General features: G+C 47.2%; 1 protein-coding gene and 1 long non-coding RNA gene across 12 annotated transcripts in view; one reads left to right on the top strand and one right to left on the bottom strand.

Moving 5' to 3' along the window:
- Positions 1-368: 368 nt before the first annotated feature.
- LOC147353319 (uncharacterized) lies at positions 369-2,637 on the bottom strand. Of its 3 annotated transcripts, none has more exons than XR_015145530.1 (2): positions 2,313-2,637; positions 369-685 (listed from the first exon to the last, which is right to left on the bottom strand). It is a non-coding gene; the product is annotated as an uncharacterized LOC147353319 (long non-coding RNA). The 3 variants fall into 3 exon arrangements; XR_015145529.1 differs by lacking the exon at positions 2,313-2,637 and adding an exon at positions 1,461-1,794; XR_015145531.1 differs by lacking the exon at positions 2,313-2,637 and adding an exon at positions 1,552-1,794.
- Positions 2,638-13,415: 10,778 nt separating this feature from the next.
- Positions 13,416-14,764, top strand: part of CSNK2A2 (casein kinase 2 alpha 2) — a 35,455-nt gene continuing 34,106 nt past the window's right edge. For 3 of the 9 annotated variants that reach the window (XM_086350915.1, XM_086350913.1, XM_086350914.1), the window contains exon 1: positions 13,516-14,032. In XM_086350915.1, coding sequence (XP_086207041.1) covers positions 13,929-14,032 — 104 coding nt within the window. In that variant the 5' untranslated portion in view covers positions 13,516-13,928. Of the gene's footprint in view, positions 14,033-14,764 lie in introns of all 9 variants that reach the window. The other 6 variants (XM_086350917.1, XM_086350919.1, XM_086350921.1 and 3 more) reach the window with 5 other exon arrangements.

The following is a 14,764-nucleotide window of genomic DNA, read 5'->3' as shown; positions in this document are numbered from 1 at the left end:
GATAGAGGTGTTTAGAGGGTACGAGGAGGATTGGATTGGGAGTTTGGAATGAGCAGATGCAAACAATTATATTTAGAATGCATAAACAACAAGATCCTACTGTATACCCCAGGAAACTATATTCAATATTCTGTAATAAACCATAATGGAAAAGAAAAAACTAAATAAAAAGGAAAAAAATGGAGGCACTTAACATGATCTAAGGGTGGAGTTTTTGGCCATCTGACATCAAAAGGTCACTGAGCAGAAACTCGCGCACACTCAGTTGGAGGATCAGCGGTCCTGTTGCAGGAAGGGGAACCCCTTCCAGGGCCCAAAACTGGGCTCTTGTCTAACAGTCAGAAATGACTTGTCTGAGGAGACACATGTGCTGACAAAGCAAGAGATTTTATTGGGAAAGGGCATCCCAGTGGAGAGCAGTAGGGTAAGGGAACCCAGGAGAACAGCTCTGTCACATGGCTTGCAGTCTTGGGTTTTACGGTGATGGGATTAGTTTCTGGGTTGTCTTTAGCCAGTCATTCTGACTCAGAGTCCTTCCTGGTGGTGCACTCCTTGTTCAGCCAAGATGGATGCCAGAGAGAAGGATTCTGGGAGGTGGTCAGACACGTGGTGTCTCCTTTTGATCTTTCCCAAACTTTTCTGGTTGGTGGAGGCTTATCAGTTCCATGTTCCTTACCAGGACCTCCTGTCGTAAAACAAGTCATGCAAATGGTTGCTATGGTGCCTGGCCAGGGTGGGTGGTTTCAATCAGTGTGCTTCCCCTAACAGTCCCATCCAGTCTTAACCTGCTCAGCTCTAACTAAACACAGCTGACTCCAAGTTCCTGGGAAACAACTCCAGCAAAAATCTTATTGTCTGGGCCTGGGCTACGTGCAACTTGAATGACATGCAAGGGATTTTGTAGCAACAAATTACCTTGATTGGTGAAGGCAAGTTACAGGTGTAATGGATTGAACTCTGATTATTCAGTTTCACCAATGGGTCTGAAATGGTACCTCATTGTGCTTTTGTGGTCTGGCCTCTTAAACCAGCCTTGCTCAGAAACCAATTTTGCAAACAATCAGGACTTCAGCCCAGTGACCTCAAGGTTTAAGTCTCTCTTGGGGAGAGGAGCCTGATGAGTGAAGACCACCCTGCTGAGCCATCCCACAGATGGGGGCTCCCGAAGGGCCAGGGCAGCTAAACCAAGCCCTGACCATCTTGGGGAAAGCACTTAGAACTTGTGGTCTTCTAGCCAAGTGGTTCTTGTGGTAAATGGAGGCGGGAAATACCCAGGTTGTTGTGGGAGGCAAAAGAGGGGAGGAATGCAGGCTGGCCCTGGGCTGGACCCCTTCAAGGAAACCCCAGACCTCTATAAGCTGTCCTTTGAGTACTGGCCAGAACAAAATGACCTCCTTCAACACCCTGCTATGCTGTCAGAGACTCCACCCTTACCCAGTGCTTAGTAAATAAATTGCCACCTTTTAGAAAATGTGAATGCTTCTGGGAGGAGTAGGCATCTCGCTAGATATCAATACCTTATTGTGAATTATTAGTTTATCAGATGCTCACCCACATCCTGCAGAGACATGGCTCAGAGGAAGTGGGAGTTTTGACTCACTGGGAAGGGTGGGGAGGGACAGGTTGAAAGGGGTAGCTGTGCTCCAGGGGTAAGGTTGCTGGAGGCTAGGATGGGGCCAGAGTTGGAATAAGAAGCCTCCTGGGTAAGTTTGCACCTCCATTCATCAACTGATTAAAACATGTGATCACGATTAGTTTATTATATGTTCCACGTTGTGCTAAGCGCTTTGCACACAAATGTTCTACTTTATTCTTTTTTTTGTTTGTTTTATGCTTTCGGGATCTCAGGAATCCCGAAATGACCAGGAATCCAACCCATGCCCCCTGCAGTAGAGGCAGGGAGTCCTAACCACTGGACCACCAAGAGAGGTTCCTACTGATTCATTTCCTAACAAGCACTTATGGAGCACCATATGCCACCACCGATCTCTCACACCCCACATGCTACATCTAATTTATTACAGATTCCGTTGGCTCCCCCTGAAAAATGATTCTGGAATCTGACCTTTCCTCACCACCTTCCTAGCCCCGTAGCTCACCCATTGGTTTATTGCAGGAGTCTCCCACTGGGCTCCCGGCTTCCATATTTTCAGTCACAGCAACCCTTTTAAAAAGATTCCTCTCCTGCATGCAGAATGCTCCAGTGGCTTCCTATCTCAGTTACTATAAAAATCGAAGTCTTCACCACACAGGGTGCTGCTACCTGAACTAGGCCCTCTTACCTGGCGGATGTCATCTGCTTACTGACTCACCTACAGGACTCCAGCTGCTCCTCAGACACACCCGTGGGCTTCTGCTCACAACAAGGACTGCAGCGTTCTGCCTACAACACTCCCAGCATCTTCGTGTCTCAGCGTAAATGTTGCCTCCTCAGAGAGACCTTTCTTACCACTCCCTCCTCCATCTAAAATGGCCTGCATATACCAAGTTGCCCGCTGTCAGAAAAAGAGGGTTACGAATGGAGAAGGGGGAAAACTAGGATGAATTCTATGGTGTTAGACTGGAATTGGAGATATGGAGAAATCCACATTGTGCTAAGCGCTTTGCATACAAATGTTCTACTTTATTCTTTTTGTTTGTTTGTTTTATGCTTTCTGGATCTCAGTTTCCCTGACCAGGAATCCAACCCATGCCCCCTGCAATGGAGGCAGGGAGTCCTAACTCATGGTTTCCAATATACACAGATATAGAGAGAAATAAATATAGAAGGTGTGTGGATGTGAGTGCACTCATGTACGTACTCTCACACACACACACATTTTACATATATATAGAATATATATATTATATAGTTCAGTCCACCCGAGAAGGCTCATTCCAAAAAGAATGAGCATACATTGCACCCAGATCTTGGTTTCTAAATACTCTTCTCCACTAAAAGGAATCAGGACACCTTGGAGAAATTCCAGGTGTCCTGGCCTGGGACGGGGAAAGTATAAGATGCACTTGGAACATTTTTTTTTTTTTTGGTGCCAAAAAATAAGAAAGTGCTCAAAGGATGATGGAACTCCAAAAGGATACAGGCACCAGCTTGAAGGAACTCCTACTAGCCAAATAAGGGACAGTCTTAACACCAAAATAACTAATGACAAGAATTGATTATAACTCATAAATAAAACAGAAATCTATGGATTATGAATTCATACCAATGGTGGTGGTTTAGAAACTAAGTCGTGTCCAACTCTTGTGACCCCATGGACAGAGGAGCCTGAGAGTCTACAGTCCATGGGATTCTCCAGGTAAGAATACTGGTGTGGGTTGCCATTTCCTTCATATCAATATAAAGAAACAAATGGGAAGTCTGATGAGGACCAGGATAATTACAGTTTTCAAAACACTTCCCTATAGAATATGTATCCCTTAAAAAGGTAAAAAGAGTGACTTTATAGTGGAGAAATTTGGCAGACACTACCATGATAATCGCTTCCCAGTTGGCTCAGTGGTAAAGAATCCGCTTTCCAATTCAGAAGACTCAGAAGACTCTGTTTTGATCTCTGGGTTGGGAAGATCTTCTGGAGAAGGAAATGACAACTCACTCTAGTATTCCTGCCTGAAAAATTCCATGGACAGAGGAGTCTGGCAGGCTATAGTCCATGGGATTGCAAAGAGTTGGACACAACTTAGCAACTGAGCACACACACCATGATAAGCAAGTGACTGAAGTTAGTACCTCAGGTTAAGGGGACGATAGGCTTCTCTGGTGGCTCAGTGGTAAAGAACCGCCTCACAATGCAGAGATTCAGGTTCAATCCTGGATCAGGAATATCCCCTGGAGAAGGAAATGGCAACCCACTCCAGCATTCTTGCTTGGGAAATCCCATGGACAGAGGAGCCTGATGGGCTATAGTTCATGGGGTAGCATAAGAATTGGACATGATTTAACGACTAAACAGCAACAGCAAACAGGACAATAGAAATGATACGTCACCCGAATGGGTGCTATAAGAACGTGGCATTATTTCTGCAATATTTCTGTCAAGCCTACACTATCTGAATCAAATCATGAATAAATATCAAATAACCCCCAAGTGAGGATCAAGCTACAAAAGTACTGGCCTATAATTTTCTAGAAGAAATTGAGGAACTGTCCTCAACTGAGAGAGATTAAAGAACCATGACAATAGTTACTGTATGGCAATGGATGTTATCAAGACTCAGTATATGTCCTTTATGTCTCAACTTGAAAAAATGAGCTGACTCATTTGAAAAGACCCTGATGCTGGGAAATATTGAAGGCGAGAGAAGGGGACGACACAAGATGAGATGGTTGGATGGCATCACTGATTCAATGGACATGAGTTTGAGTAAACTCTGGGAGTTGAGGATGAACAGGGAGGCCTGGCACACTACAGTCCATGGGGTCACAAAAAGTCAGACATGACTGAGTGACTGAACTGAACTGAAATGCCACATGGGGTCCTGGAGGAGATCCTTTTGCCCTAAAGGATATTAGTGGGGAAATGGAAAATTAGGACGAGGGTCTAAGGATTATGGTGTTGGCAGAAGTAACCAATTCTTGAGCTAATTCGGGTGAGTCCCTGCCTGACTCCACGATGGTTCCAGCAATGCCACAGGTGTCTGCTGTGCTTGCCACCAGGGCCACCTTCTCCCTCCTGTCTCTCTCCCTGTGGTCTGGGTCTCCTCTTCCACTTTTTCAGTGAACAGACTGGTCCCCAGTTAGGGGTGTGGAGTTGTGATTTTCCTCATGGGCCTGGATTGCGCTTTTTGGGGCTGGAAATCCATCCGCAGGAACCTCTGTTGTACGTTGTGCTCTTGTGAGCGGCAGAGGTGGCAGCCCCTCCATTCACAGGGTCAGCCCAATACTAGCATTTGGGCTTTCCGTGTCATTGTCCAGTCAAACAGAGGAAGGCTTCCTCAAGCATCCGGAAAACGATGTCCTTTCTAAAACAAAAAGTAAAGCTTGCAAGTACATCACCTGTTCGTTTAGTTGCTTCTTTATTGGTTTATGTGTGTGTGTGTTTTTCTTATTCCTCGGGGTATATCCCCTAGAATCTATTAGGGGAAATAAAAAGTATCAAATCTCAGGTTCAGAGTCTTCTAAACAGAGGCGTCATGGTGGCAGAGTAGGGACTGGAATCCAAGGGGAAAAGTCCAAAGTCAGGAGGATTCCACCAGATCCTTCTGCCTCCAACATTCAGAACAGCTGGTCCTTCTGGAGAGCAAACTTTTCTCATTTGAAATAAGACCAACTGTAAAGTAACAAACACATATCTGGGATTTCCACAGGCGACAAACTCGCAGGGACCACTAATACTACCGTGCTTTGTTTGTTTTTACTTTTGTTTTTCTTACTTCATCCATAACGGAAGGCAATGCTAAATTTCATTTAGATGTTAGTGAATAAAGATGTAATTTTTTTTACCCAAGGTTCTGAACCCACTGAATTCTAGCACACTGACCCAGGTTAAGGACCCTCCTACACACACACACACACACACACACACACACACACACACACACTGGTTAGTACATGGTAAGCCTGACAACCAAGAAATGGCTGCAGAAAAGGACCCACAGAAAAGCTAAGGAGGAAATGATTCAGCCTTAAATCAAGACAGGATGGTGGAAGTGAGCTGCCAGCTGGACTTGGTGATGGATGAGAGGTGGGAGTTGATGGTAATTCTGGACAATTTGGAAGAGCAGTTTGTTTGCCCAGATGAGGATAAATGTTTGTGAAGTACAGTGGTCTTGCCAGGGGATGTGGTGGCTATTACCAGAGTTCAGCCCGTGCATGCATGTTAAGTCAGTCAGTCAGGGTCTCACTCTTTGCAACCCTATGAGCTGCAACCTGCCAAGCTACTTTGTCCATGGGACTTTCCAGACAAGAATACTGGAGTGGGTTGCCATTCCTTTCTCCGGGGGATCTTCCCGACCCAGGGATGGGACCCTTGTCTCTTGCATTTCCTGCATCACAGGCATGATTTTTTACTGTCTAAGCCACCAGGAAGCCTCCCCACCTCATTACAACCTCCCAACTGGTGAAAAGCTCCCATTAACCCATACGCATTGGGAGAAAGGCCAAGGTAAGCCAACAGCCACTAAACATTAGTTATTTCTTCAATTATATAAATAAATGATTACAAGACTCAAAGGAACTTAATGTATCTCCTTGCAGTCCCTTTTCTACACAGTTGTTACAAGACTGGGAATTTACCTGCAAAATATGTACATACACTTTGGTGCAAAGCAAAGCAGAAAAGCATATGCTATATTCCATGTTCCATGGAACAACAGACTGGTTCCAAATAGGAAAGGGAGTACGTCAAGGCTGTATATTGTCACCCTGCTTATTTAACTTATATGCAGAGTACATTATGAGTAACACTAGGCTGGAAGAAGCACAAGTTGGAATCAAGGTTGCCCGGAGAAATATCAGTAACCTCAGATATGCAGATGACACCACCCTTATATGGGAGAAAGTGAAGAGGAACTCAAAAGCCTCTTGATGAAAGTGAAAGAGGAGAGTGAAAAAGTTGGCTTAAAGCTCAACATTCAGAAAACTAAGATCATGGCATCTGGTCCCATCACTTCATGGCAAATAAATGGGGAAACAGTGGAAACAGTGTCAGACTTTATTTTGGGGGGCTCCAAAATCACTGCAGATGGTGACTGCAGCCATGAAATTAAAAGACGTTTACTTCTTGGAAGGAAAGTTATGACCAACCTAGATAGCATATTCAAAAGCAGAGACATTACTTTGTTAACAAAGGTCCGTCTAGTCAAGGCTATGGTTTTTCCAGTGGTCATGTATGGATGTGAGAGTTGGACTGTGAAGAAAGCTGAGCGCAGAAGAATTGATGCTTTTGAACTGTGGTGTTGGAGAAGACTCTTGAGAGTCCCCTGGACTGCAAGGAAATCCAACCAGTCCATCCTAAAGGAGATCAGTCCTGGGTGTTCATTGGAAGGACTGATGCTAAAGCTGAAACTCCAGTACTTTGGCCACCTCATGCAAAGAGTTGACTCATTGGAAAAGACTCTGATGCTGGAAGGGATTGGGGTCAGGAGGAGAAGGGGACGACAGAGGATGAAATGGCTGGATGGCATCACCAACTCGATGGACATGAGTTTGAGTGAACTCCGGGAGTTGGTGATGGACAGGGAGGCCTGGCGTGCTGCAGTTCATGGGATCGCAAAGAGTTGGACACGACTGAGTGACTGAATTGAACTGAAGATAAAAAGGCCTAGAAGGAAACACATCAAACTGTGGGAGTGTGGAAGAGAAAGAAGACACTGTTCACTTTTGACTTTGCTGAATGAGTTTCTTGAGGAATATTTAGTAACTATATTCTACTGTTTCTTGTAGAGTTTCTTGTTGAGTTATGAGCATCTTGTTGCTGTTACAACAAATTACCACAAACCTGATGGCTTAAAACAACACAGGTCTATTATAGTTCAAGAGGTCAGAAGTTTGAAATGGGGGTCATTGAACTAAAATCAAGGCTGCCTTTCTTCTGGAGGTGCTAGGTAAGCATCCATTTCCTTGCCTTTTCCAGTCTGTAGGCTGACTGCAATCATTGCCTCGTGGACCGCTCCACCTTTCAAGCCAGCAATTCCATCATTCTGACCTCTGCTTCCATCTTCACATCTACCTGACTGACTCTCCTGCTTCTCTTTTTCATTTATCAGGACGCTTGTGATTACATTAAGCCCACCTGGCTAATCCTGGATAATCTCCCCATCTCAGAATCCTTTAATTGCATCTGCAAAGACTTTCTCCGTGTAAAGTAACATAGTCACATGTTCACAGGTCACAGAGATTAGAAAGTAGATCTCTTTGGGGAACAAGGCAGGGATGGTGGTATTTTTCTGCTATCACAATTACTTGTGTAAGTTTTAAAAAACCTTATATAATAAAATTTTTGTCATCACTAAAAATCCCTGATAATCGTAATTTCTAATGATGCCTATATTTTACTGTAGGGACACACCACTGTTTATTTAATCGGTTGCCCCAGTTGGGATCTGTAGGCTGGTCTACATTTTCATGACTTTAAAGATGATAATTCTCTTTAAGATTTTCTTTTTAAACATGGGCCATTTTTTAAATGGTACTTCCCTGAAGTTCAACCGGTAAAGAATCTGCTTGCAATGCAGGAGACCTGGGTTTGATCCCTGGGTCAGGAAGATCCTCTGGAGAAGGGAATGACAATCCACTTCAGTATTCTTGATTGGAGAATCCCATAGACAGAGAAGCCTGGAGGGCTACAATTCATTGGATCACCAAGAGTCAGACACGACTAAGTGACTAACACTACACTCACCTTCATTCTAGTTTAGTACTTTACTGTAGCTTAAATGGTAAAGAATCGGCCTGAAATGCAGGAGACCACATTTCGATCTCTGGGTGGGGAAGTTCCTCTGGAGAAGGGAATGGCAATCCACTCCAGTATTCTTGCCTGGAGAAGTCCCTGTACAGAGAAGCCTGGTGGTCTACAGTCCGTAGGGTCCCAAAGAGTTGGACACAACTGAGTGACTACCATACACACAACATTTTTTAAAATGTCTATTGGATTTGTTACAATATTGCTCCTGTTTTATGTTTTGGTTTTTTGGACCCAAGGCATGTGAGATTTTAGCTCCCCAACCAGGGATCAAACCTGTACCCATTCCTTTGGAAATATGGAGTCTTAACCCCTGGACTGATGGCACCCCACTCCAGTACTCTTGCCTGGAAAGTCCCATGGACGGAGGAGCCTGGTGGGCTGCAGTCCATGGGGTCTCAAAGAGTTGGACACGACTGCATTGGAGAAGGAAATGGCAACCCACTCCGGTGTTCTTTCTTGGAGAATCCCAGGGAAGGGGGAGCCTGGTGGGCTGCCGTCTATAGGGTCACACAGAGTCGGACATGACTGAAGCGACTTAGCAGCAGCAGCAACCCCTGGACCACCGAGAAAGTCCGTAAAGATGATGATTTTCATGATAAACACCTTTAGGTCTTTGGGGACATATACTGAATTTTAAATGAGTTAAAGAAATGGACTTGGTGATTAGAAAGACCAGAGGTCAAATCCAGGCTCTGCTTCAATTATCCATGTCATTGGAGTTATGGTTTCCACAACTGCAAAAAAAGAGATCCTTACAATAGCTCCGATCTCACTGGATTTTTAAACAGTTTTCTTGAAATATCATTCACATACCATACAGTCCTGTCAGTTTTTAGCTTGGCAGTTTTTGCAGGATTCAATGATGTTGAACACACAAAATTTCAATACTATTAATAATTCTCTGCTCATAATTTTCATCATTTTCTGGGCTAGGTTCTTAGAACCAGCAATATAGCATAGTGAAAGTGAAGTCGCTCAGTCGTGTCCGACTCTTTGCGACCCCGTGGACTGTAGCCCACCAGGCTCCTCCGTCCATGGGATTCTCTAGGCAAGAATACTAGAGTGGGTTGCCATTTCCTTCTCCAGGGGATCTTCCCAACCCAGGGATCGAACCCGGGTCTTCTGCATTGCAGGCAGACACTTTAACCTCTGAACTACTAGGGAAGCCCGCAATATAGCATAAATGCCTGTAAACCTCTCAAATATTTTGGAAATAAGCTTTGTGAAGACAGAAAGTGTTCCTATGATGGTTTTTAAATTTGGAGGGTTGGGGGTTAGTTTTTAGTATTGGATAGAATTTAGGGGCACAGATGCTGGTACAAAATTCTTGGGCTTGTTGATTCAAGATGCTCTCTTTCATTCTCCCTTGTGTAACCCTGAATTAGACTCATCCCCAAGCCCCCACACACAGAGTAATTAGGGGAAGTCAATTCAGGTTCATGGAATGTCCTTTCCCTGTTGGCCACCCTTGCAAAGACACTAGCCTGTCCTTCTCCATACCCAAGTGAGTCTTATTCCTTCAGTAAGAGCTGCACTGGTACCATCTCCAGTTGCCCATCTTATTTGACACCAAGCACGCTGCACAGCAAACCAGCAGGAAAGAGAGGAGATGGGTCTCTCTACCAAGTCCACTGGGTGCCCAACCTACCTACAAGAAACCACAAATGCATATTCCATTTGGCCGTGGGAGGGCTGACTGCAGGTTTCAGAGCTGAGTTAGCGAAGTGTCAGCCAAATCCAAGGGCATGTTGCACCAGACTGTTGTGTGGGTGAGTCTTCAGACATCCCGCAGGTGTGGGAGCAGGTTACGTGAAATGGGTGTGCATTAGGCGGTGAGGGTTGAAAGGCAGGTGCAGAGACGGTAGGTGGGGCCAGAGGTGGGCCAGGGTGGAGGTGAGGAATGGGGCCACAGCTGGGGTTGGACCTAGTAGTTAGACCTGTAGCTTGGAACCATTTTTGGGTCATGGCTTCCTTTGAGAATTCTATGGATGCTAAGGAAAGAATGCACACACACCCAAACGCATACACACACAAACACACACATTGCTGCACAAATTTGCATACAGCGTCAGGTTTCCGAAAACCTAGGCAATTCAGCCAAAGGCTCAGGATCAAAAACCTCTGTCTAGACTAGTTCACAGGGACTTGTCAGAAAGAAACCCTAGGGCTACACTAAGAATCTGAGAACGATTGTGTCTTCTTCTGTAACAGAGGCTGGCAGGTTTGGCAATTGAATTCCAAAGCCCACTTAACCCATAAATACTTCATTTTCTTCCAGCTTTTATTTTGAAAATTTTCAAAGTACCAAAAAATCACAAACTCATGTAATCTTCAATCACACTCTTTAATTGTCAACATATGGTCAACATGTTCTCCTATTCTCTCTCCTCTCCCTATGTATGCGTGTGCACTCAGGAACCCATGTTTTTCTGGAGAATCATCTGAGAGTAAATTGCAGAAGTTATGTTACCACATCCCTAAACACTTGGCTTGTAACTCCTAAGATCAGGAGGAGAGTCACCCGCCTTAACAAGGCAATCCTCACACTCACAAAATTTAACATGGACACAATACTTTATGTAATTTACATCCTATATTCAAATTTCCCCAGTCGTCCCAGTAAGTACTGACCTTTTAGCTGTATTCTTTTTCCTTCCCTTTCTCCCTCCCCCCGCCTTTCCTATCTTTTTTTTAAATCCAGGATTTAATCTAGGATGATACACTTCATTTAGTTATCTCTCTCAGGCGCCTTTGATCGAGAGCCCATAATTCCGGAGTTTTGTTTTCTTGTTTTCTCTTGTGACAGTGACCTTGAAGAGTGCAGGTGCTGTTTTGCAGAATGCTCCCCAGTTTGGATTCAAGTTAAAGTTTTGGGGCAAATGTTGTGTCCCTTCTTGGTGCCTCATATCAGAGGGTCAGTTGGTCCCTTATCGATGATTTAAGTTTGATTCATGATTAGAGTGATGATCTCCACGATCCCCTTTGTAATTAATGCACGCTTTGTTTTCAATGAATACAGTAGGGTAACACTGTATTCGGAGAAGGCAATGGCAACCCACTCTAGTACTCTTGCCTGGAAAATCCCATGGACTGAGGAGCCTGGTGGGCTGCAGTCCATGGGGTCGCTAAGAGTCAGACACAACTGAGCGCCTTCACTTTCACTTTTCACTTTCATGCATTGGAGAAGGAAATGGCAACTCACTCTAGCACTCTTGCCTGGAGAATCCCAGGGACCGGGGAGCCTGGTGGGCTGCTGTCTATGGGGTCGCACAGAGTTGGACACGACTGAAGCGACTTGGCAGCAGCAGCAGCAACACTGTATTCAATGAAAACCTTGAGCTCTGGCAAATGCTGGGTGAGCCAGCTCTAAGTATCTACTCAGTCTTTGTTCTCAAGCTGTTTTTAAAGAGGACAATGTCCTAGGAAACTAGCTACAAAATACACAGTTTTCTGAAAAATGTGGGTGGATGCTGAGATAAAGCAGTATCAACTCCAACATTTAAAATGAACTGAAACCTGAGACTTGAAGAGGAAAAAGGAGTCAAGCACAGGAAGATGGGAGTAGAGGGGGTGGAGGTGACCCTGCCAAGCTGGGAGGCTAGAAGGAACTGAAAGAGGGGTGCATGGTGATCTCCAGGAGGGAAAAGTCACAGGAGAAGGTCCTGATCTGATCCTAATAATATTGAGCATGTAGCATGTGCTAGACACTCAGATTTTAAGAGTTTTACATGCTTTGTTGTTGTTGAGTTGCTAAGTCATATCCGATTCTTTTGTGACTCCGTAGACTGTAGCCAATCAGGGTCCTCTGTCTATGGGATTTCCCAGGCAAGAATACTGGAGTGGGTTGCCATTTCTTTCTCCTGGGGAATCTTCCCGACTCAGGGATCGAACCCGTGTCTCTCGCATTGGCAGGAGTATTCTTTACCACTGAGCAACCAAGGAAGCCCCTTTTACACGGTTTAACTTGTCTAATTTTCCCCATAGCCCTATGAAGTAGGTGCCATTACAGTTTTTATGCTGTAAAATCTACAGCACAGAGAGGTTAAGTTGTTCGCCCAAGGTCACAGAGCTTGTAAGTAGCAGGGCTGGGATTCAAACCTGGGATGGATCTGACTCCACTGTCTGTGCTCTTAACTATATCAAAAAAAAGAGGAAACATAGTCTCATCTAGAGAATAGAATATGAAAAAAAGATTAGAATCAGAGCAAACTGGGCTGTGCGAGGAAGTTGTGTTGATTAAAAAAAAAAAACATGTGGAATGGGAAAGTAAGACAAAAGAAAGGCCCGGAAGATCAAAGAGAGAAGAATGTTCAGGGCTAGAAAGCAACGTAATAAAATAGGCCAAGGTTTGGTTGGCCACCCTCAGTCCATGCCCAACCCCCAGCCCAACCCTACAGGCAGAACTCTCACAATTCCTCTCCTGCTGTGGTCCCAAACAAAACCACAGTATTTACATGATCTCAAAGTATCGCTTATTAATTATGGAGGGAAAAATAGGAGCTTTACAGCCAGCAACCTGGCTGACTCCAGCTTAACCAAGTGTCCGATGTGAACATACAGAGGGGTCTTAGGGAAGGTTCTGGAAGGAAATTTTGGGGACAGTGTATGAGAAGGGTTTTATGAGGAAGGTGCTAGATGAGAGAGAAGGGCAAGTCTTGAGGTTCAAGGGTCTATGGGTGACAGGTCAAGGTCCATTGAGTGGAAGACGGCGTGTCTCTGGGAAGGAAGGGGAACTCTTACGACTGAGCGGTTCTGAGAGCTAAGAGCAAGTCATTAGGAAGGGACTTGATGGGAACAGTTTGGGTGACAAAAAGGTCACAACAGGTCCGTCCGGGAGGTTGGGGTGGGTAAACTCTGGATGACTAGAGGCCAGAGCGTCTGGGGCAGGGGTCTCTAGGGGAGGCCTAAAACGGTATACGAGGCATAAGGCTCTAGGGCCGCAGCCTGCAGGTGGGGTCGACCCTGCGGTGAGCGCGGCGGGCCAGACCCAGGATGGGGAGATTTGGAAGTGGGCCTTGAGGGGCGGGGCCGGGGCGGGGCCGGGCCGCCGGGCGGGTCCCCCCGCGCTGCAGGGGGCGCTGTGAGCCTGGGCGGACCCGGGCCGGGCGGCGGCCGCTCCTGGTGAGCGCGGCCCCTTTTCCGGGTTTCCTCCTCCTCCTCCTCCTTCTTCGCCGCCGCCGCCGTCGCTGCCCCTTTCCCGGCCGGCGGCTGCCGCTGCTGGTGCCGCCGACAGCGCCGCCGCCTCGGAGCCGCGAGCCGAGCGGAGGCCGCCGCGGAGCGCGAGCGCTGCCCGCCCCGCCGCTCCGCCGGCCGCTCCAGGGCCGGGCCGGCTCGGCCGGCGCCCCCTGCGCCCCCCAGCCCGCCCGCCCCCGCGGGCCCGGCCTGGCGCGGCCGCCCGCGGCCGCGCTCCTCCTCCTCCTCCTCCGGCGGCCCGCTGCCCGCCGCCTCCTCTGCCCGTCGCCCCGCGCCCCTCGCCGCGCCGCCACCCTCGGCGCCCCGCGGCGCCCCCCGGTCCCGCCCGCCATGCCCGGCCCGGCCGCGGGCAGCAGGGCCCGGGTCTACGCGGAGGTGAACAGCCTGAGGAGCCGCGAGTACTGGGACTATGAAGCTCACGTCCCGAGCTGGGGGTAAAGCCGCCGCAGCCCCCCTCCGGGCCCTCGCACCCCCACCCCCACCCGGCCGCCCCCCGCCGCAAACCGCACTCGCCCCCTGCGATCTGTCTCCCTGCTGGGCCCGCGCCTCCGGCTCTGGAGTGGGAAGCAGACCCTCCCCACCATATTCTCTCCCCGCTTCTCGTCCCTTCCTCTCAGCCGTGCGCACCCCTCTCACCCCGGGGAGTGCTCTCTTACTGACAAGTGTAGGGATCCAGGGACCAGAGCCTGGTGGAAGTGAAGGAGCAGCCCTTCCTTCTCACGCGTTGGGGTTTCTGTTGGGGTGGGAAGTCAGCAGCTGTCCTCTTGAGCTATTAAAATTCTCTGCCTTTTTGAGGTTTTTGAAATGAGGCTGGGTGGGAGGAAATTTTTTAAAGACGTCCAGATTCTCAAAGCGGGCGCTGTCTACCTTGCGGGAGTGAAGTAATAAGGCAGGTGCTGTGGGCAGAGGGCCACCTGTGAGCCTCCAGGATGGATGCTGTGCTCACCTCTCTAGATTGGCTTAGACCCCTGCCTTCCCACCTTGTCTCCCCCTAGTTATGAGGGACCACTTAGGAACTACGTCCAGTGAAAAGAGCCAGGTTTATGTTGTGGCTTTCATTTAGGGAATAAGTTACGGCATGAGGTATATAGACACTTCCAAGTGCTTGATCAATGGAAGCGCCTGGATGAGGATGTGTAGTGGGCATAGGCTTGGTTAACCCCAAG

The sequence above is a fragment of the Bos grunniens genome, chromosome 18 (assembly GCF_055505025.1).
Source record: "Bos grunniens cultivar Pamir isolate PY7600 chromosome 18, Bosgru_T2T1.0, whole genome shotgun sequence".
In the NCBI taxonomy this organism is placed as follows: Eukaryota; Metazoa; Chordata; class Mammalia; order Artiodactyla; family Bovidae; genus Bos; species Bos grunniens.
This window is presented reverse-complemented; position numbering and strand designations above follow the sequence as displayed.